Raw genomic sequence first — 23,574 nt, forward strand, 5'->3', positions numbered from 1 at the left:
AACTGAAAAGCATAATGACAAACATGATAATTACCAGTTTATTGGCTGAGCCATGTACAAATTAGCAAAGGATAAACAGGATCAGAGAGGCAAATGTGTGGATCAAAACTCAATGTGAATTTAGGAAGCTGGCACAATGAGTGGGGAAAGAGAACTGGGATTTCTTTGGAATGGGCTTCACTTGAACAGTGTTGGGTCCCATATTTGGTGAATTGCACAACTAGAGATGTACTTAGGACTTTGAACTAAATTGGAGGAAATGGAACTCCAGGAATGGAAGCTTTAATAAAACAGGAGGAAACCAGAGCAGTGGTGTAGGATAATGAGAGAGAAACTGACAGTCATACTGTGACAGGCCAGGGCACCACAGATCAGATAGTTTAACAACTATTATTGGCAAGAAGTAGACCCAATAAACAGCTAATCATTTAAGAAAAATGAGTATAATTAAACCTTATCAACATGGCTTTATGAAAGGTCTATCACGTTTTGACAAATTTGTTGTAATCCTTTGAGGGTGCGACATGGAGACCTGATAGAATGAAATCTAAATGCAGTGTAATGGGTGTCGGTGTGGAGATACGTCTATACCAAAGGAAATGTAAGGAGCTCCTTCCCTCCACTAGCCTGCAGGTCACCCTTGGGCAAAGTATACCTCCCACTTAGCACCCCCCCCCCCCCCACCAACCCAATCAGGATCATGTGAAGCCATGGGTGCAGCTGGTGCATATCACAAGTCCTGCAACCAGTCTCTGAAGAGTATTGATAATGGCTGGGTCACTTGTCTTGTAAAGACACTGCCCAGAAGGAGGCAATGACAAGAGCATTCTACTTCTGTAGAATTTGCCAAGAGCAATCATGGTCTCAGACCATGATCACTTACATCATACAACATAGCACATAATGAAGATTGTATTTATTTCCAAATGGCGTTTGACAAGATGCCACATAAGAGATTGGTATACAAATTAAAAACCCATGGTATCAGATGGAATGTGTTGGAATGAATTGAAACTGGTTGTCTCATAGATTTAGAATAAATAGGTCATTTTTAGACTGAAAGGAGATAACTAGTTGAGTACTGCAAGGAGCAACTCTTGGCTCACAATTGTTCACTATTTATATTAATGATCTGGAGGACAACAGTAGATAAAGTTTCTATCTTTGAGGCTGAAATGAAAATATGACGATACATTGATTCTACAAAGGGATACAGATTAAATGAGTGAGCAGAAGTTGTTTAATGTGGGGAAGTGTAAGGTTATGTACTTCAATAAATGAAATCAAAAGGCAAATTATCTCAATGGAGCGAGTTTGCAAATGAATGAAGAGTGAGAGAGGGACTAGGTGTCCTAGTAAATGATTTATAAAAAGCTAGCAGGTAGGTCCTACAAGTAGTTAAGACAAACATATTTTGGCTTTCACTACAGAGGTTGGAGTTTAAAAATAGGGAGGGTGTTGCCTCACCTGGAATACTGTAAGTAGTTTAAGTTCCCTTGTCGAAATAAAGATATAACATTAAAGGCAGTACAAAGGAGATTTATCTCTCACCATGAATGAGAATATTATCCTATTAAGACAGACTAAATAGGTTGTGCCTGTATTTTTTGGGAGTTTAGAAGAATGAGGTGTGATTTTATTCAAAGATGTAAGATTTGAAGGGGGATTGATGGTGTAAATATTAGGATGTTTCCAGAAGTGATACAGTGTCGAACAATGGGGTATAACTACAAGGGGTCAGTCATTTAAAACTGAGGTAAACAGAATTTTCTTCTTGCAGAGGGTGAAGAATCTCTGGTATTCTCTGCTCAAGTGGGTGGTGGATAAATATTCCTTCCCTTGCAACAAACTCAGTTTTTCAGCCATCTAACACAACACTCTTCTACCCGTTTGAAATGAAACTAGACTTTTTGCAAATTTTGTCTTGTATCTCTCATAAGGAATCAGATTGGCACTGCAGAAGTCCTGTGACTCACACTACGCTGTTCGAAAGGTTATGCTCTAGAATTGGTCAGCTATAGGCATATCTGTCAGTTAATCTGGTGCAAATGTCAGCATGATGTTTTCCCTATTTTGTAGGAACATAAACCCTATGAAAACAAGCTAGTCATCAACACAAACTGAGAGGAAACAAGAAATGATACAACAGTATTATGGAAATGTTTTTTTTTTTATTAAAGTTATTCCAAAACTTATAACAGCAGCAAAATTTATCAACAAGCAAACAATTTACAGCATGGAACACCACTTATTATAAAACAGATCAATAGCTTCATCTTAACAGATCTCTACAGGCAAGTAGTTATCTCTCAAAGAATTCAGGATCCTGTTGAAAAACAAAAAGAAATTTCTGAATTTGTTAAAGGTAAACTCAGACATCATAACTTACTTGTCACGTCATACACTAAAAGCATACACCACCATAATCCAGCTAGTTTGGGACTTCCATGGTAACTATTCATGGATTCTATTAACATTCACTACACTTTTTTTGTACGTTACAAAATAGAATAATAAGTTTTTTCAGTGAGCCTAGTAAGTTTAAAAGGAGCATGGGAAAACAGGGTCTCTAAAGTTTTAAGGCAATGAGAGAAGCAACCAAGTTAATTTCAAGGGAGTATAGCGGAAAGGGAGTGTAGGAACTGGGGGCCCTGGAGAGTGAAAGCTTGTGAGGAAATCAAAGAGCCAGAGTGTAAAGAGAGTAGAGAACTGAGCACAAAGTGAAAGGAAGTGCCCAGTTCCCCTCCTCTCTTTACTGTACTGTCCTAGCCCAGTGGGATTTTCAAATAGTTCTATATTGGATTATTAGTTTTACTGTACTGTGCTACACATTAGCTGGAAATTCCAAATTCTCTCAAACTAAAATGAATCCTTAAGCTAAATTAAAAGATGTTTAACATTGCTTTTAATACATGAGATATCAACAGATTCATTTGAGATGAAATATTTGATGTTTGGGCTCTGTGACATTGTGTGTCCTAACTGGGCACTAATATATGGTTATTTAATCTTGACTGTGTACCACACAGTCTGAGCACCAGAATGGAGTGATAAATTTGATGGTACAGTGCCCATAAAAAGTAGTCACCCCTCTCCCCAGAGGTTTTCATGTTTTATTGTTTTACAACTTTGAATCACAGTGGGTCTAACTCCTGTTGACTCTGATCAACAGAAAAACTCTTTTGTGTCAATATGAAAAGAGATCTATACAAAGTGACCTAAATTAATCACAAATATAAAACACAAAATACTTGACTGCATTCATCGCCTTTAATATGATACACCAAATTATCACTGGTGTATCCATTTGGTTTTAAGTCACATCATTAGTTCACTTGTGATCACGTGTGCAGTCAAGGTGTTTCAATTGAGTACAGTAAAAATACACCCATATTTGGAAGGTCCAACCGCTGATGAGTCAGTATCCTGCAAAAACTACACCATGAAGACAGAAGAACACCCTAAGCAATTCCACGAAAAGGTTATTGAAAAGCACAAGTCAGGAAATGGATACAAGAAAATTTCCAAGTCACTGAATATCCCAAGAAATGGAAAGAATATGGCACAGCTGTAAATCTGCCTACAGCAGGCCGTTCTCAAAACCGAGTAACTGTGCAGGACGGGGTCTAGTGAGGGAGGCCACCAAGAGTCATATGACAACACTGGCAAAGTTACAAGCTTCAGTGGCTGAGATGGGAGAGACTGTGCATACAACAACTGTTGCCCAAGTGCTTCACCAGTTGTAGCTTTATGGGAGAGTGGCAAAGAGAAAGTCACTATTAAAAAACACTCACATGAAATCTTGGCTAGAGTTTGGCAGAAGGCATGTGGGAGGCTCTGAAGTCAGTTGCAAGAAAGTTCAATGGTCTGATTGAACCAAAATTGAGCTTTTTGGCCATCAGACTAAACACTATGTTTGGTGTAAGCCAAACACAGCACATCATCAAAAAACACACCATCCATACTGTGAAGCATGGTGGTGGCTGCATCATGTTGTGGGCACGCTTCAGTGCAGCAGGCCCTCAAAGGCTTGTGAAGGTAGAGGGTAAAGTGAATGTGGCAAAATACAGGGAAATCCTGGAGGAAAAGCTGATGCAGTCTGCAAGAGAACTGTGACTTGGGAGAAGATTTGTTTTCCAGCAAGACAATGACCCCAAGCATAAAGCCAAAGCTACGTAGGAATGGCTTAAAAAAAAAACAAAGTTAATGTCCTAGAGGGCCAAGTCAGAGTCCAGATCTCAAATCCATCTGAGAATTTGTGGCTGGACTTGAAAAAGGCTGTTCAGTTATGATCCCCATGTAATCTGAGAGAACTTGAATAGTTTTGTAAAGAAGAATGGGAAAAAAAATTGCAGTGTCCAGGTGTGCAAAGCTGAGAGAGACCTACCCACACAGACTCAAGGCTGTAATTGCTGCCAAAGGTGCATCTACTAAATACTGACTTGAAAGGGTGAGTAATTATGCAATTAATTATTTTGTGTGTAACAATTGTAATAAATTTAGACTAATTTGTAGAAATTTGTCTTCACTTTGACACAAAAGTGTTTTCTGTTGATCAGTGCCAAAAAAGCCAAATTAAATGCACCAATTCAATGTTGTAAAACAATAAAACATGAAAGCTTCCAAGGGGTGGGGTGAATACTTTTTAGACACTGTATTTACCAACAAATGATACAATGTGCCAAAACAAGATTAACTTTAAAAATATTTGTGTGCTTTTGAAATCTCTATGTATTTGCAGAATTTGACTAGAAAGAGTTCTACAATTTGCAACGTAGTAGAGCTGCTTGTCCTGCTACACCAAAACATGAGCAAAGACCACTTCCTGCATCACTTGATATTTAAGCTGTATTTGTTACATGCTTAAAAGCAAATCTTCATTGATTCCATAAATGTCCCTAAGCTTCCGTATCCCAGTTTAAAACTGTACAGTAGAAAATAAAGGGGCAAATTGTAAGATGGTTATGCGTTTTACTAATGACTTTGCTTCAGTAAGTGCTGGTAAATTAAATTATAGATTTTCACCTAGAAGTGGAGCTTAATGTGCACACATTGACAAGTATTCCATCCATCATGAAAAATTTAGTCACTGTAGTGAGCACCAAGTAGATAGCTAGATAGTCATAGGAGTAGCTAGGTTGTGGGCTTACCACAGAAAATTTTAATAGTGATGAGGGTAATGAACAGGTATTACCTTCTTATTCTGAAGCCAAAAATGTGTCACGAGACCATGCTGGGGAAGAGTCACAGTCGGTAGCTGAAGATCTGATTAAGGTCTGGAATAAGATTTTGTAAGTGAGAGAGAGAGAGAGAGAGATGAGAAGTATGATGAATATATTGGAAATAAAGGTTTCCGTTGAGGACCAAAGAATTGGAGGATCTATGGGCTGACTGAAGTGATGAGTAGGAAAATGAACCAGAGATAATCATAGCTTTAGTTGGTTGGAGGGGGAGACTGGAGGGCTGCTGACCTTCAACTGGAACATCAGAAAGAGACTGCTGGGCCATGAAGTTCATAACCATGAAGTGTAAGGGCCATAAAGATAAAAATATATGAGTCTTACCTCATCACAGCTGCAGTCCATTGCTTTAAACACCTAGTTATCCTAGGAGTTACCCTAGGAGATCCAGAAGATTATAAGGCTAACAGGAAGAAGCTTAAGAAGGAAATTAGGAGAGCCAGAAGGGGCCATGAGAAGGCCTTGGTGGGTAGGATTAAGGAAAACCCCAAGGCATTCTTCAAGTATGTGAAGAGCAGGAGGATAAGACGTAAAAGAATAGGACCTATTAAATGTGACAGTGGGAAAGTGTATATGGAACCAGAGGAAATATCAGAGGTACTTAATGAATACTTTGCTTCAGTATTCACTATGGAAAAGGATCTTGGTGATAGTAGTGTCGACGCAGCAGACTGAAAAGCTTGAGCATGAAGATATTAAGAAAGAGGATGCGCTGGAGATTTTGGAAAGCATCAAGTTGGATAAGTCGCTGGGCCTGGGTGAGATGTACCCCAGGCTACTGTGGGAGGTGAGGGAGGAGATTGCTGAGCCTCTGGCGATGATCTTTGCATCATCAATGGGGACGGGAGAGGTTCCGGAGGATTAGAAGGTTGCGAATGTTGTTCCTTTATTCAAGAAAGGGAGTAGAGCTAACCCAGGAAATTATAGACCAATGAGACTTACTTCAGTGGTCGGTAAGTTGATGGAGAAGATCCTGAGAGGCAGGATTTATGAACATTTGGAGAGCCATAATATGATTAGGAATAGTCAGCATGGCTTTGTGAAAGGCAGGTTGTGCCGTACAAGCCTGATTGAATTTTTTGAGGATGTGACTAAACAGATTGATGAAGGTAGAGCAGTAGATGTAGTGTGTATGGATTTCAGCAAGGCATTTGATAAGGTATCCCATGCAAGGCTTATTGATAAGGTAAGGAGGCATGGGATCCAAGGGGACATTGCTTTGTGGATCCAGAACTGGCTTGCCCACAGAAGGCAAAGAGTGGTTGTAGACGGGTCATATTCTGCATGGAGGCCGGTGACCAGTGGTGTGCCTCAGGGATCTGTTCTGGTACCCTTACTCTTCGTGATTTTTATAAATGACCTGGATGAGGAAGTGCAGGGATGGGTTAGTAAGTCTGTTGATGACACTAAGGTTGGAGGTGTTGTGGATAGTGTGGAGGGCTGTCAGAGTTTACAGTGGGACATTGATAGGATGCAAAACTGGGCTGAGAAGTGGTAGATGATGGCAGAATATAGTATTAATGGTAAGACTCTTGGCGGTGTGGAGGATCAGAGGGATCTTGGGGTCTGAGTCCACAGGACGCTCAAAGTAGCTGTGCAGGTTGACTCTTTGGTTAAGAAGGCATATGGTGTATTGGACTTCATCAATCGTGGAATTGAATTTAGGAGCAGAGAGGTAATGTTGCAGCAATATAGGACCCTGGTCAGACCCCACTTGGAGTACTGTGCTCACTTCTGGTCGCCTCACTACAGGAAGGATGTGGAAACCATAGAAAGGGTGCAAAGGAGATTTACAAGGATGTTGCCTGGATTGGGGAGCATGCCTTATGAAAACAGGTTGAGTGAACTCGGCCCTTTCTCCTTGGAGCGACGGAGGATGAGAGGTGACCTGATAGAGATGTACAAGATGATGAGAGGCATTGATCGTGTGGATAGTCAGAGGCTTTTTCTCAGGGCTGAAATGGTTGCCACAAGAGGACATAGGTTTAAGGTACTTGGGAGTAGGTACAGAGGAGATGTCAGGGGTAATTTTTTTTACTCAGAGAGTGGTGAGTGCGTGGAATGGGCTGCCAGCAATGCTGGTGGAGGCGGATACAATAGGGTCTTTTAATAGACTTCTAGATAGGTACACGGAGCTTAGAAAAATAGAGGGCTATGGGTAAGCCTAGTAATTTCTAGGGCACAACTTTGTGGGCTGAAGGGCCTGTATTGTGCTGTAGGTTTTCTGTGTTTCTGAGTACCAAATTATGGTTGCTCCTGGGACAAGTCGGTACAAATTTCCTCCAAAATGGTTCAAAAGGAATATTGCACAGGGGATAATGTAAGTTGATATGTGCATCTGAAGTACTGAATGTGTCACATGTATGACCATAACAAATATTGGCTAGAGCTCCGTTGAATTTCCTTAGTGATGCAGAGTAACCTGCATATGGCCATTACAGCAATTCAGTTAAAATTCCAGTTGACAGCAGAGATTAAACAACTTTCAAAAGTATGATCTTCAGTCAGTGGAAAGCTTGTATATTTACGTACAATGCATATTTATCGCTCCCTATTTGCTCTATCTTTATATTCAACATGCTAACTCAACAAACAAAATAACAATTTCCCATTTTATACAATGTAGATTCTAGTCCAGATTAAAACAGATCCCTTTTCAGTGTGAAAGGAGTCAGAAGCTTTCATAAATTTATCAACTCCTTATTCCCTACCTAACTCTAGCCTGAAGCCTAAGTTCTGTTCAGTATCTTCCAGTGGGATTGTAATGTTTAACAGTTCATCATAAATATTCCTCAGACCTATACAAATCATATCCTAAAATCAAGTCAATTTTGTAATATTTTATGTTAGTTAAAAGGTGGACTAGCTTTTTTTTAATTGAAAATAAGATAATTTTACAAAAATAATTGTTTGCCTTGCTCACCTGTTCTTTCTCATGCTTATTTCTCCTTCTCAAACATAAGAATGGTAGGCATAGCATTGATCTTGTCTCCCTAAAAACAAACAAAATTGTGCAAAAAAAAAGCACACATTAAAATACAAATACTTCAGTCAGTTCTTATGACCTTTCTCTAAGGATGTTGGTACAAAGGGGCTGGAGGGAACAATTCAGAAGCTACCATTTAATTAACATACAAGAATTCTTAATTTAAGATATTTTCTTTTTTTTAAAAAATATCAGAGGAGTGTAAGAAATAGGAGTAGGAGTGGAACAGGCGCTCTGCTTTCATTAGTCCTTGGCTCATCTACTAACACTGCACTAGTTTCCTGCACTATCACCACATCCCTTGATTACCTTAATGCTCAAAAACTATCATTCAAGCAACAGATTCTTGAGTGTAGAGAATTCCAAAGTTCACAAGCCTCTAAGTGAAGAACTTTTCATCTCAGACTAATCCAGCCTATCCCGTTCTCAAACATGTCCACTGGTCCCAAACTCCTCCATCAGGGGAAATACCCTTCCCGTATCCAGCCTGTCATGATCTCCGGTCATACTTCCCAACCCTGGAAATTAGAATCTCAGTCGATTTAAACCTCACGCAGCAAACCCACCATCCCTAAATCCAATGGCCTGGGGAAAGAAGTTGTTTCCCATCCTAACAGTTCTTGTTCTAACTCTATGGTACCTCCTGTCTGATGGTAGGGGGTCAAAGAGATTGTTGGATGGATGGGAGGGATCATTGACAATGCTAAGGGCCCTGTGTACGCAGCATTCCTGATAATTATCTCTAGTGGGTGGAAGAAAGACTCCAATGATCTTCTCAACAGTCTTTGCAATCCTTTGTAGGGACTTGCAGTCAGATGCCTTGCAATTCCTGTACCAGACAGTGATGTAGCTGGTCAGGATTCTTTTGATGGTGCTCGTGTAAAAACTCTTTAAAATGGGGGTAGAAGCAGCACTTGCCTCAAGCTTCTCAGGAAGTGGAGATGTTGCTGTTGTTACGAATGTGCCACAACTCTGAGGGGCCGAAGGGTACAAAGTAGCCCCCTCCTTTTTGAGAATCACAAGATCGCTATTAATTCAGGTCTGGGACCCAGGAAATGAGAGAGAGACACACAGAATCCACAAGGGTTTGGAATGTGTCCTGGCCCCCAGAAAGGCAGAACCATTGATAACGACTATTGTCTCTTGGAGATGGAATTGTGTATTGAGTACTGTACTATTCATTGAAGCCCTCAGGGAATGACCAGAGTGGGCTGGTTGAGGGATTGCATCATCCCAACCTGATTGACATCTGAGACCCCGTGAGTAAGGATAAAAGAGGGTCTGGGGAACAACCCCTTCAGACACACCAGGAGAAACGCTAGAAATCCCGTGACAGCGTTTAACAGCGACAGCCGGTGGGGGCCCGCGTGCGTCCTTTCCCTTTGCCGGGATTGGGGCCTTACCACGGAAGAACGGCTTTAGCTAAAGGAGAAATCAACACCAACGGAACTCTGGAAGGATCAACATCATAAAAAAGAAAAAGCTGGCAAGTTTCTAAAAACTCTCTCTTGACTCCAACCAAAGGCTGCAGCCTGAATGAACTTGAGTGACTTTTATATTTCCATCGGACAATACATTATCCCCTAGACAACGATAGAGCTATTTCTTATTGATTATTATTATACCCGCACTTTTAGATTTAGTATTGACAACGTATATTATCTGTATGTTTGCATTGATATTATTTTTGTGTATTTTTACCAATAAATACTGTTAAAGATAGTACCATCAGACTTCAACGGACCTCTCTATCTTTGCTGGTAAGTGACCCAGTTACAAGGTTCGTAATACTGTGCTTTTTTGACCAGAGGTTCAAAGTTCAAAGCAAATTTATTATCAAAGCACATATATGTCACCAAATACAACCCTGAGATTCAATTACTTGCAGGCATACTTAGTAAATCCAATAACCATAATAGAATCAATAAATCAAAGACTGCATCCAAAAGAGCAGACAACCAATCGGTAAACAACAACAAACTACGTAAATACAAAAAAAAAGCAATAAAATTGAGAACATGAGATGAAGAGTCATCAAAAGTGAATCCACAAGTTCTGGGAACAGTTCAGTGATGGGGCAAATGAAGTTCACTCCATTGGTTCAAGAGCCTGATGGTTGAGGGGTAGTAACTGTTTCTGAACCTGGTGGTGAGAGTCCTGAGGCTCCTGTACCTTCTTCCTGATGGTAGCAGTGATAAAAAAAGTATGACGTGGGTGGTGGGGGTCCCTGAATTTGGATACTGCTTTCCTGCGACAAAGCTGTGTGTAGATGTACTCAATGGTGAGGAGGGCTTTACCCATGATGGACTGGGCTGTATCCATTACTTTTTGTTTCAAGGGCATTGGTGTTTTCATATCGGCTTTTGATGCAGCCAAACAATATACTCTCCATCACACATCTATACAAGTTTGCTGAAGTATTAGAGGCTGAAACTTCAAGGAAAGCCGTGCTTTCTTCATAATTGCATTTACTTGCTGGGCCCAGGATATGTCCTCTGAAATGATAACACTGAGGAATTTAAAGTTTCTGACCCTCTCCTCCTCTAATCCCTCAGTGAGGACTGGCTCATGGATCTCTGGTTTCCTCCTCCTTAAGTTAATAATCAACTCCTTGGTCTTGCTGACGTTGAGGAAGACATTGTTGTTGTGGCACCAGTCAGTCAGATTTTCAATCTCCCTCCTATATGCTGATCTGTCACCACCTTTGATTCTGCTAATGGCAGTGGTGTTGTCAGCAAACTTAAATATGGCACTGGAGTGTGCTTAGTCACACAGTCGTAGATATATAGTGAGAGGAGCAGGGAGCTAAGAACACAGATGAGAATGTCTGTTATGTACACTTCCGGAAACTTTGTGCTTCTAACCCTCTCCACAAAGGAGTCATGTAAGTACAGTGAGGAGTGGTCAGCTTGCACTTTCCTAAACTCTACAAACATCTCTTTGGTTTTCTCCATGTTGAGACTCAAACTGCGTTTGCACCATTCTACCAGCTGCTCTACTTCCTTTCTAATCATTGACTTGTTGTTGATGAGGCCAACTGCTGTTGTGTCTTCAGTGAACTTGATGATTCAGTTTGAACTGGATCTAGCAATGCAGTCAAGTGTCAGCAGCAGGCTGAGCGCACAGCCCTGGAGAGCCATGGTGCTCAGTATGATGGAGCTAGAAATGTTTCTGCCAACACAGACTGACTGGCTTTTCTGTCAAGAAATCCAGGATCCAGTTACAGAGAGAGGTGTTGAGACCCAACGAGGACCGCTTACTCACCAGTTTCTGAGGGATGATCATATTAAATGCCAAGCTGAAGTCAAAAAACAGCATCCTGACACATGAGGTACCATCTTCCAGGAGAGACAGGACCGAGTGGAGTGCATAGTCTACGGCATCATCAGTGGACTGAGTTGAGCAATAAGTGAAATGGAAAGGGTCCAATGTGGCAGGAAGATGGAATGTTGGCCTTCATTGCTAGAGGGATTGAATTCAAGAGCAGGGAGGTCATGCTGCAACTGTACAGGGTACTGGTAAGGCCGCACCTGGAGTACTGTGTGCAGTTCTGGTGTCCATACTTGAAGAAGGATATACTGGCTTTGGAGGCAGTGCAGAGGAGGTTCAGGTTCAGATTCAGATTCAGTTTACTGTCATTTAAAAAACACAAATGCAATGCAGTTAAAAAATGAGACAACGTTCCTCCAGAATGATATCACAAAAGCATGACAAAACAGACTACACCAGAAAATCCACATAACGTTTGGCAATCCCCAATCCAGAGTCCAGAGAGGCTGCTGTGCATTAATATTGCGTTACCGTCTTAGCGCATTCCCCAGAAAGGAGCTCCAAATTCACCAGACAAACAAGACCAAATACTAAAGCTACAGGACCTGCACAAAACCACATAGTTACAACAGTGCAAACAATAGCATAATTGATAAAAAAAAACAGACCATGGGCACAGTAAAAATAGTCCAAAGATGTTAAAGGACTATAAGTTCAAAAGAAATCACCACAGTTTCCATAAGTCCCCAGGGTCCCGACAGACTCGCCATCCCACGCCGGCGGCAGAAGGGAGTACCCCCGCTATGGACTTCCACGGCGCCGCCCGACGCAGCCTCACAGACGCAGCACACAATGAAAGCTCCGTCGAACCGAGCCTCGCAGACCAGGTTGATTCCAGGGATGAAGGGGTTAACCTATGAGGAGCGATTGAGTCACCTGGGACTATACTCTCTGGAGTTCAGAAGAACAACAAAATTTTGAAAGGGCTAGATAAGATAGAAGTAGGAAAGTTGTTTCCATTGGTAGGTGAGACTAGAACTAGGGGACATTGCCTCAAGAATCAGGGAGAAGATTTAGAACGGAGATGAGGAGAAACCGTTTTTCCCAGAGAGTGGTGAATCTGTGGAATTCTCTGCCCAGGGAAGCAGTTGAGGCTTCTTCACTAAATATATTTAAGAAACAGATAGATTTTTACATAGTAAGGGAATTAAGGGTTATGGGGAAAAGGCAGGTGGAAGGAGCTGAGTTTACGAACAGATCAGCCATGACTTTATTGAATGGCAGGGCAGGCTCAATGGGCAGGATGGCCTACTCCTGCTCCTATTTCTTATGTTCTTATGATTTAATGCGATCCATAACTAGCCGCTCAAAGCACTTCATTATTGTTGAGGTCAGTGCCATTGGACAGTACAGGTGTTCCCCGTTTCTCAAACGTTCGTTTTATGACATCGCTGTTACAAAAGACTTACATTAGTTACCTGTTTTCACTAACAGAAGGTGTTTTCACTGTTACGAAAAAAAGCAGCACGCACCCCGAGCAGCCAAGCACCTCCCCGAACTGCATTCTAGCCAGCATTGCTTAAACACGTGCCTGTGAGCACCTGTGCTTTATGTCGATTTATTCTGTGCATCTGTTAGCAAGATGAGTTCTAAGGTATCGGAAAAGCCTAAAAGAGCGCGTAAGGGTGCTACACTTAGCGTAAAACTAGACATAATTAAGTGTTTCAGTCATGGAGAACGAAGTAAGGACATCGTTTGGCTAAGGAGGCTGGGTTTGTGGAAGTTGACAAAGATGATGTTAAAGCAGTTTTGGCATCCCATGACCAAAAGCTGATGAAGAGGAAAGGATAACAATTGAAACCAAACGCAGTAACAAATGGCCCGAAAGCGAAGTCGTCCAGGAACTGAACGTGAAGCAATTGCGTGAGATTTTCGCTGCGATTGACAGCGCTGCAATAATTGCAGAAAAATATGACTTTAATTTTGAAAGGGTAAGTAGGTTTAGGGCACATTTGCAGGATGGTTTGAGTGCTTACAAAGAACTCTTTGATCGAAAAATGCGCAAGGCTAAGCAGTCAAGCATACTGTCATTTTTCAAGCCTTCCACATCAGCCACAGCAGATGACAAACCTCAACCTTTGACATCGAGGCAAGCATAGATGATGACCTGCCTGCCCTAATGGAAACAGACAACGATGAGATGACACCCCAGTCTCCTCTACCTCCCACCACCCCAACCTCTGACAACTCAGCCTAACACACCATCATCAGTGTGCTTGCTGTCTTCCCGATTCCAGTAAGTGAAACTACACTGTACATACATTATTTCTACTTTATATAGGCTGTGTATTTTTATGTGTTATTTGGTATAATTTGGCAGCTTCATAGCTTAAAGGTTAATGGAAAGAGTGCTGCCGAGAGCACTTGCGTTGAGTGTTTTTGCCTCGAGTGCTGGCGTCCAGTGTTTTTGCCGTGAGTGCTGCCGAGAATGCTTATGCCGAGTCTTTCTGCTGTGAGCGCTTGCATGAGATTTTCACTGCGGTGGACAGTGATGCAATGATTGCAGAAAAGTATTCCTACTTTATATAGGCTGTGTATTTATCAGATAATTCCTGCTTTTACTATATATTGCTATTATTTTAGGTTTTATGTGTTATTTGACATGATTTGGAAGGTTTTTTTTGGGTCTGTGAACGCTCACAAATTTTTCCCATATAAATAAATGGTAACTGCTTCTTCACTTTACGACATTCCGGCTTACGAACCGTTTCATAGGAACGTTCCACCTTCGACTAGCAGGGGAAACCTGTAGTTGTTCAGTCAGTTACTGTCACCTCTTGGGCACTGGGATGATGGTGGCCATCTTGAAGCCTTGAGGGGACAGTGAAGATGTCTGTTAGAGCCTCAGTTAACTGGGCTCCACAGTCCCTCAGCACCTGACCAGCTATGTTATCAGGTCCCACAGCTTTATGTGAGTTGACCCTGGTTAGTCTTCCTCACATGAGCTGCAGCCAGACAGAGCACCTGTTCCTCGGGAAGAAAGGGTGCCTTTCTCACCCTTTGTAGCACATTGTTCTATGCTACTAATCAATATTCAAAGAACTCCAACAAATTATTCAGGCATGACTCTCCCTTTACAAATCCCTATTATTCTTCGAGATGTTCGGTTATTTTATCTTTCATTATAAATTCCAGCATTTGCCTTACCAATGACCTTAAATTACAAGTCTGCAGTTTTCTCTTTTTCCTTTACTTGCTTTTTAAAATAGTGGGTTTACATTTGTTACTCTATAATCCACTATTCCAGCATCTACAGAATGTATTTTTTATATATATTCTTTTCCTCATTTTGCCCTAATAATCAAATAGTTATGTAGATGTGGCTATTTACATCCATCTACATAAGGTGATTATTATGTAAATGATTTGTACATAGCTATTCATCTACATCTTTCAAAGAAACTACAATGAACATCATTGTCCTGTACTAACCCAGTAACTAGATATTTTCTTGGCTGGTATATGGTCAATGATGCTTTTAAATCTTGCTTACTTATTTATACATTGTTTGAAATTACAGTACTTACAGGTTAGCACTGTCATCATCATCATCATCATCATCAATTTCATCAAACAGCTCCGCACAATACTTAAAGTCCACATCCAATGCCTAATTGAAAGAGGTTCAGAATTACATTCATTTGTTGTAACACACACAAAATGCTGGAGGAACACAGCAGGTCAAACAGCTTCCATGGAAAGCAATAAAGCATTGATGTTTTTGGCTGAGACCCTTCATTAGGACTGGAAAGGAAGGGAGAAGCAGCCACAATAAGAAGGTGGGGGAAAGGGAAGGAGTACAAGATGGAAAGTGATGGGTGAAGTTAGGTGAGGGGAGGGAGAGGAAGTGAGAAACTGGGAGGTAATAAGTGGAAAAGGAAAGGGCTGAAGGAATCTGATTAGAGAAGAGAGTGGACCACAAGAAAAAGGGAAAGGGGAGGGGGTCACCAGGGAGGAGATTCCCTTCTCTCCTCACATCAAAAAGACACTGATAAAAAAAAGTGAATAAATTTCACTGCCCTGAGCTTTGCTGGTTTATAGTAAACTTGGTGTTATGTGTATGAGTTATATGTACTGTGTTGTGTACCTTGGACCGGAGGAACATTGTTCCATTTTGCTGTTATACATGTGTATGGTTGAATGACAATAAACTTGAACTTCAGGTGTTTGTGAAAACAACTGCAAACGGTGGGGTACATGATATAAGTTGCTTCAAAACACTAGATTATCAGTTTGCACATACAAGTATGCTGGCCCAGGTCTTACTTAGACAACATGCAGCCTGCTGAAACTACAGATGAAAACATTGAAAAATTAATTTGATTCCACCCATTACTGTGCTTTCTGATATTGGCTGTCCTACCTTGTTATTACTCACCTTGGGTTTCCTTTTAAATCCTCAAATTCCACTTGCTTCTCAAGTCATCAACCTCAGCCCTTCAAATAAGTGTCATCTTCAGTGACCTCTTTCCACTGAACTCGTGTATTCAAGTAAACCTTTCCTTAAAATAAATTATCATAACCCAGACCAGATCCCATCTTATATTCAGAGTGTGTAAAGGAGAATGAAATAATTGTTACTCTGGATCTGATGCAGCACAAAACCACAACAAAATGAAGAAAACAAGAATTTTAAAAACTAATAAATATAAATACATAAGATAGCTTATATACATAGATTGACTAGATGCTCATAAAGTGATGACAGGCACAGGAGTGTCTGTAAATAGGAGTTTGAGGATTAATCAATGCAAGTAAAAATTTGTGTTACAAATATAAAACAACCTGGAGTAACATTTTCTCACATTTACTCAGCAGCTTTTCATACTGTAACACTAATGGTAATCTAAATTTCCTGTCACTAACATAAATTGACTTAAAAATTAAGAAGGGGGTTGCAGGAACTGTGTATTAGAGTTACTAAACCTCTAGGAGTTAAAAAAAATCAGTTCTGCATTTTTATAGTGGATATTGAATCCCAAGAGTCAAGTGGCATAGTGTCAAGGCAACCTTTCCTCCAATGTCAGCAAAATGAAGGATCCTTGCTTTACGAGCCAGTTTTAATTTTTTGAGAAAGTAATAAAACAGATGAAGGCAGAGCCATGGATTGGTGTGTAAGGATCTTAGGAATGTGTTTGACAAGGTTCCCCATGGTAGATTCATTCAGAAGGTCAGGAGACATGGATCCAGGGAAACCTGGATGTGTAAATTCACTACCTCCTCCCATAGATGCTGTCTGGCCTGCTGAGTTCTGCCAGCATTTTGTGTTTTTATTTATTTCCAGCATCTGCAGATTCACTCGTGTTGTGTAGATTCAGAATTGGTTTGCCCACATAAGGCAGAAGGCGGCAGTAGATGGAATAGTAGATGGAGTATATTCTGTTTGGAGGTCAGTGACCAGTGGTGTTCCTCAGAGATCTGTTCTGGGATCCCTGATCTTTGTAATTTTTATAAATGACTTGGATAAAGAAGTGGAAGGGTAATTCAGTAAATTTGCAGATGACAAGGTTGGTGGGGTTCTGAATAGTGTAGAAGATTGTAGGCTAGAACAAGACGTTGATAGAATGCAGAGCTGTGCTAAGAAATGACAGATGTGATTCAATATGGAAAAGTATGAAGTGATTCACTTTGGAAGATTGAACTTAAGGGCAGAATACAGGGTAAGTGGCAGCATTCTTAGTGTGGAGGAACAGAAGGATCTTGGGGTACACATCCATAGATCCTTCAAAGTTGCTGCATAAGTTGATAGAATGGTTAAGAAGGTGAATGGTGTATTGGTCTTCATTTGTCAGGGGATTGAGTCATAGAGAAGTACAGCAGAAACGGACCCTTTGGGCCATCTATTCATGCTGAAACCATTTAAACTGCCTACTCCAACCAGGACCATACCCCTACCATCCATGTACCCATGCAAAATTCTCTCAAACATTGAAATCAAGCTAACATGCAGCACTTGTGCTGGCAGTTCATTCCATGCAGGAATTTAGAAGGATGGGGGAGGGGGGATTTCATTGAAACTTTCTGAATGTTGAAAGGCCTAGATAGAGTAGATGTGGAAAGGATGTTTCCTATGGTGGGGGAGCCTAGTACAAGAGGGCACAGTCTTAGGATAGAGGGGTTCCATTTAAAACAAAGATGCGGTGAAATTTATTTAGTCAGAGAATGGTGAATTTATGGAATTTATGAAATTAGGAGAGCCAGAAGATGCCATGAGAAGGTCTTGATGGGCATGATTAAGGAAAACGCTGTGGAGGCCAGATCGTTTGGTGTATTTAAGGCAGAGATTGATTGGACACAGCATCAAAGGTTACAGAGAGAAGGCTGAGGAATGGGGTTGAGGAGGGGATGAAAGGATCAGCCATGATTGAATGGCAGAGCACACTCAATGGGCCAAATGGCCTAATTCTGCTCCTATGGACATTAAGAAAGCAGATGTACTGAAACTTTTGAAAAACATTAGGATAGATAAGTCATATGTGATATACCCCAGGTAACTATAGGAAGCAAGGGAAGAAACAGCTGTGCCTTTGACAATGATCTTTGCATCCTCACTGGGCTCAGGATTAGTCCAGAGGATAGGAGGATGACAGATGTTATTCTTTTGTTCAGGAAAGAATCAGTGAGTCTTGTGTCAGTGGTAGGCAAACCTTGGAGAGAATTCTTAGAGGTGGGATTTATGAGCACTTGGAGAAGCATAGTCTAATTTGGGATAGTCAACATAGCTTTGTGAGAGGATCCTTTTATTCCCACTCACTGTCTCCTACCAATCAAGCAATGCTCTAACCATGTTAGTAACTCTCCATGGGCTCTTAACTTGGTAAGCAGCAGTTTGGTGCCATGTCAAAGGCCTTCTGGAAGTCCAAATATACAACATCCCCTTTATCTATCCTATGAGTAATCTCCTCAAAGCAGTCCAACAAGTTTGTCAGGCAAGACTTTTCCTTAAGGAAACCATGCTGACTGTCCTATCTTGTCCTGTGTCACTAAGTAGTCCATAATCTCATCCTTAACAGTGGACTCCAACATCTTCCCTGCCACTGAAGTCAGGTGAACTAGTTTATAATTTCCTTTCTGCTGCCTTCCTCCTTTCTTAAAGATGAAGTGACATTTGCAATTTTCCAGTCCTCTGGCACCTTGCCAGAGTCCAATTATTTTTAGAAACATAGAAAATCTACAGCATAATACAGGTCCTTTGGCCCACAATGCTGTGCCAAACATGGTGGACTCTCACATGGTGGATTGGATAGTGGACTACTTGACAGATAGACCTCAGTATGTGCGGTTGGGAGACTGTAGGTCTGACACGGTGGTAAGCAGCACAGGGGCGCCGCAGGGAACCGTACTCTCTCCGGTCCTGTTCACCCTGTACACATCAGACTTCCAATATAACTCAGAGTCCTGCCATGTGCAGAAGTTCGCTGATGACACGGCCATAGTGGGGTGTGTCAGGAATGGACAGGAGGAGGAGTATAGGAAACTGATACAGGACTTTGTGATATGGTGCAACTCAAACTACCTGCGTCTCAATATCACCAAGACCAAGGAGATGGTGGTGGACTTTAGGAGGCCTAGGCCTCATATGGAGCCAGTGATCATTAATGGAGAATGTGTGGAGCAGGTTAAGACCTACAAGTATCTGGGAGTACAGTTAGACGAGAAGCTAGACTGGACTGCCAACACAGATGCCTTGTGCAGGAAATCACAGAGTTGACTGTACTTCCTAAGAAGGTTGGTGTCATTCAATGTCTGTAGTGAGATGCTGAAGATGTTCTATAGGTCAGTTGTGGAGAGCGCCCTCTTCTTTGTGGTGGCGTGTTGGGGAGGAAGCATTAAGAAGAGGGACGCCTCACGTCTTAATAAGCTGGTAAGGAAGGCGGGCTCTGTCGTGGGCAAAGTACTGGAGAGTTTAACATCGGTAGCTGAGCGAAGGGCGCTGAGTAGGCTACGGTCAATTATGGATAACTCTGAACATCCTCTACATAGCACCATCCAGAGACAGAGAAGCAGTTTCAGCGACAGGTTACTATCGATGCAATGCTCCTCAGACAGGATGAAGAGGTCAATACTCCCCAATGCCATTAGGCTTTACAATTCTACCGCCAGGACTTAAGAACTTTTTAAAAGCTATTATTAATGCTTTTTGAGATAGTGATTTAGATGCATATCATATTTTTTTTTTACTGAGTTAAGTATTGTATGTAATTAGTTTTGCTACAACAAGTGTATGGGACATTGGAAAAAAAGTTGAATTTCCCCATGGGGATGAATAAAGTATCTATCTATCTATCAAACGTGTCCTTACTTTAGAAATTACCTTGGGTTACCCACAGCCCTCTATTTTTCTAAGCTCCATGTACCTATCCAGGAATCTCTTAAAAGACCCTATCGTATCCGTCTCCACCACGGTCGCCAGCAGCCCATTCCATGTACTCACCACTCTCTGCATGAAAAACTTACCCCTGACATTTCCTCTGTACCTACTTCCAAGCACATTAAAATTCTTGTGTTAGCCATTTCAGCCCTGGAGAAAAGCCTCTGACTATCCACACAATTGATGCCTCTCATCATCTTATACACCTCTATCAGGTCACCTCTCATCCTCCGTCACTCCAAGGAGAAAAGGTCGAGTTCATTCAACCTATTCTCATAATGCATGCTCCCCAATCCAGGCAACATCCTTGTAAATCTCCTCTGCACACTTTCTATGGTTTCCACATCCTTCTTATAGTGAAGTGACCAGAACTGAGCACAGTACTCCAAGTGGGGTCTGACCAGGGGGCCTATATAGCTGCAACATTACCTCTCGGCTCCTAAACTCAATCCCATGATTAATGAAGGCCAATGCACCATATGGCTTCTTAACTACAGAGTCAACCTGCGCAGCAGGTTTGAGTATCCTATGGCCTCAGACCCCAAGATCCCTCTGATTCTCCACACTGCCAAGAGTTTTACTATTAATACTATATTCTGCCAACATATTTGATCTACCAAAATGAACCACACCTTATCTGGGTTGAACTCCATCTGTCATTTCTCAGCCCAGTTTTGTATCCTATCAATGTCCCACTGTAACCTCTGACAGCCCTCCATGCTACCCGCACACCCCAACCTTTGTATCATCAGCAAAGTTACTAACCCATCCCTCCATTTCCTCATCCACATCATTTATAAAGATCACGAAGCGAAGGGGTCCCAGAACAGATCCCTGAGGCACTTCACTGGTCACTGACCTCCATGCAGAATATGACCTGTCTACAACCACACTTTGCCTTCTGTGTGCAAGCCAATTCTGAATCCACAAAGCAATGTCCCCTTGGAACCCATGCCTTCTTACTTTCTCAATAAGCCTTGCATAGGGTACCTTATCAAATGCCTTGCTGAAATCCATACACACTACATCTACTGCTCTACCTTCATCAATATGTTTAGTCACATCCTCAAAAAATTCAATCAGGCTTGTACGGCACAACCTGCCTTTCACACAGCCATGCTGACTATTCCTAATCATATTATGGCTCTCCAAATGTTCATAAATCCTGCCTCTCAGGATCTTCTCCATCAACTTACCAACCACTGAAGTAAGTCTCATTGGTCTATAATTTCCTGGGTTAGCTCTACTCCATTTCTTGAACAAGTGAACAACATCCGCAACCCTCCAATCCTCCAGAACCTGTTCCATCCCCATTGATGATGCAAAGATCATCACCAGAGGCTCAGCAATCTCCTCTCTCCCTCCCACAGTAGCCTGGGGTACAGCTCGTTCAGTCTTGGTGACTTATCCAACTTGACACTTTCCAAAAGCTCCAGCACATCCTCTTTCTTAATATCTATATGCTCAAGCTTTTCAGTCCACTGTAAGTCATCCCTACAATTGCCAAGATTCTTTTCCATAGTGAATACTGAAGCAAAGTACTCATTAAGGACCTCTTCCTTACACACTTTTCCTCTGTCACACTTGATTGGTTCTATTCTATCACGTCTTGCCCTCTTGCTCTTCACATACCTGTAGAATGGCTCGGCGTTTTCCTTAATCATGCCCATCAAGACCTTCTCATGGCCCCTTCTGGCTCTCCTAATTTCATTCTTAAGCTCCTTCCTGCTAGCCTTATAATCTTCTAGATCTCTATCATTACCTAGTTTTTTGAACCCTTTGTAAGCTTTTCTTTTCTTCTTGACTAGATTTACAACGGCCTTTGTACACCACGGTTCCCATACTCTACCATCCTCTCGTCTCATTGTAATGTACCTATGCAGAACTCCACGCAAATATCCCCTGAACATTTGGCAAATTTCTGCCGTACATTTCCCTGAGAACATCTGTTCCCAATTTATGCTTCCAAATTCCTGCCTGATAGCCTCAAATTTCCCCTTATGCCAATTAAACACTTTCCTAACTTGTATGTTCCTATCCCTCTCCAATGCTATGGTAAAGGAGATAGAATTGTGATCACTATCTCCAAACTGCTCTCTCACTGAGAGATCTGACACCTGACCAGGTTCATTTCCCAATACCAGATCTAGTACAGCCTCTCCTCTTGTAGGCTTATCTACATATTGTGTCAAGAATCCTTCCTGAACACACCTAACAAACTCCACCCCATCTAAACCCTTTGCTCTAGGGAGATGTCAATCAATATTTGGGAAATTAAAATCTCCCACCTGTTATTATTACTCCTTTCCAGAATCTGTCTCCCTTTCTGCTCCTTGATGTCCCTGTTACTATTGGGTAGTCTATAAAAAACACCCAGTAGAGTTATTCGCCCCTTCCTGTTCCTAACTTCCACCGACAGAGACTCAGTAGACAATCACTCCATGATTTCCTCCTTTTCTGCAGCTGTGACAGTATCTTTGATCAGCAGTGCCACACTCCACCTCTTTTGCCTCCCTCTCTGTCCTTTCTGAAACATCTAAAGCTTGGCACTCTAAGTTACCATTCCTGCCCTTGAACCATTCAAGTCTTTGTAATGGCCACAACATCATAGCTCCAAGTACTGATCCATGCTCTGAGCTCATTCGCTTTGTTCATAATACTTCTTGCATTAAAATAGACTCATCTCACACCATCGGTCTAAGCGCATCCCTTCTCTATCACCTGCCTATCTTCCCTTGTGCACTTGTCTACAAGCTTTCTCTATTTGTGAGCCAACTTCCTCCATCTCTTCAGTTTGGTTCCCCAGCAATTCTAGTTTAAACTCTCTCCAATAGCCTTTGCAAACTTTGTAGCCAGGATATTGGTCCCCCTTGGATTCAAGTGCAACAAGTCCATTTGGTACAGGTCATGCCTGTCCCAAAGGAGGTCGCAATGATCCTGAAATCTGAATCCCTGCCCCCTGCTTCAATTCCTGGCTCTTGTTCTTCAAAAGTTGGCGTTCAATTGGGTGAGTGGAAATAAGATCAAATTTGGTTTGGAGTTCTACTTGCTTTTTGTACAGCTCCGGAATTTTAAATTGAGCATATTGTTGGTCCATTTACTTAATTTGATTGGCCAGATCTAGTCGTTCTTTATGGGTCTTTATTTTCATATTCGCAAAGTAGGAGATTATTTGACCCGAGGTATGCTTTCATAACGTCCCAAGCAACCAGGCTTGAGGTTTCAGGTGACATATTGGTGTTAAGGAAAAAGATTATCTGGTCCTCCATATATTTTACAAAGTCATTATCTGACAGTAAGGTCGAATTGAAACACCAATGCTTATTTATTTGTGGAAGGCCAGGAAGAGTTATGGACAAGACAACCGGGGCATGGTCTGATATCACTAAGCTCTGATAAACACAGGAACAGACCGAAGGAATCAGTTGAGTATTGATTAAAAAATAATCAATTCTAGTAAAGGTGTGATGAACATGTGAGAAGAAAGAATATTCTCTCTTATTTGGATGGAGAAAACACCATACATCGGAGATGCCATAGTTGGAAAGGAAGGACTGAATTAATGAGGCAGATTTGCTTAGTACTCTGGGAATAGGAGACGATTGCTCCAGCACTGGATCTAACCAACAGTTGAAGTCTCCACCTAG

At 41.5% G+C, this 23,574-nt stretch overlaps 1 protein-coding gene across 6 annotated transcripts in view; it reads right to left on the bottom strand.

Moving 5' to 3' along the window:
• Positions 1–2,221: 2,221 nt before the first annotated feature.
• The window catches only part of LOC140730083 (uncharacterized), a 64,271-nt gene continuing 42,918 nt past the window's right edge, over positions 2,222–23,574 (bottom strand). For 5 of the 6 annotated variants that reach the window (XM_073050220.1, XM_073050219.1, XM_073050215.1 and 2 more), the window contains 4 exons: positions 15,084–15,166; positions 8,164–8,233; positions 5,195–5,276; positions 2,240–2,326 (listed from right to left, as the gene is read on the bottom strand). In XM_073050220.1, the coding sequence (XP_072906321.1) occupies positions 5,199–5,276; positions 8,164–8,233; positions 15,084–15,166 (231 nt within the window). In that variant the 3' untranslated portion in view covers positions 2,240–2,326; positions 5,195–5,198. Of the gene's footprint in view, positions 2,327–5,194; positions 5,277–8,163; positions 8,234–15,083; positions 15,167–23,574 lie in introns of all 6 variants that reach the window. The other variant, XM_073050218.1, reaches the window with a different exon arrangement.

The sequence above is a fragment of the Hemitrygon akajei genome, chromosome 7, assembly GCF_048418815.1.
Source record: "Hemitrygon akajei chromosome 7, sHemAka1.3, whole genome shotgun sequence".
Lineage (NCBI taxonomy): Eukaryota > Metazoa > Chordata > Chondrichthyes > Myliobatiformes > Dasyatidae > Hemitrygon > Hemitrygon akajei.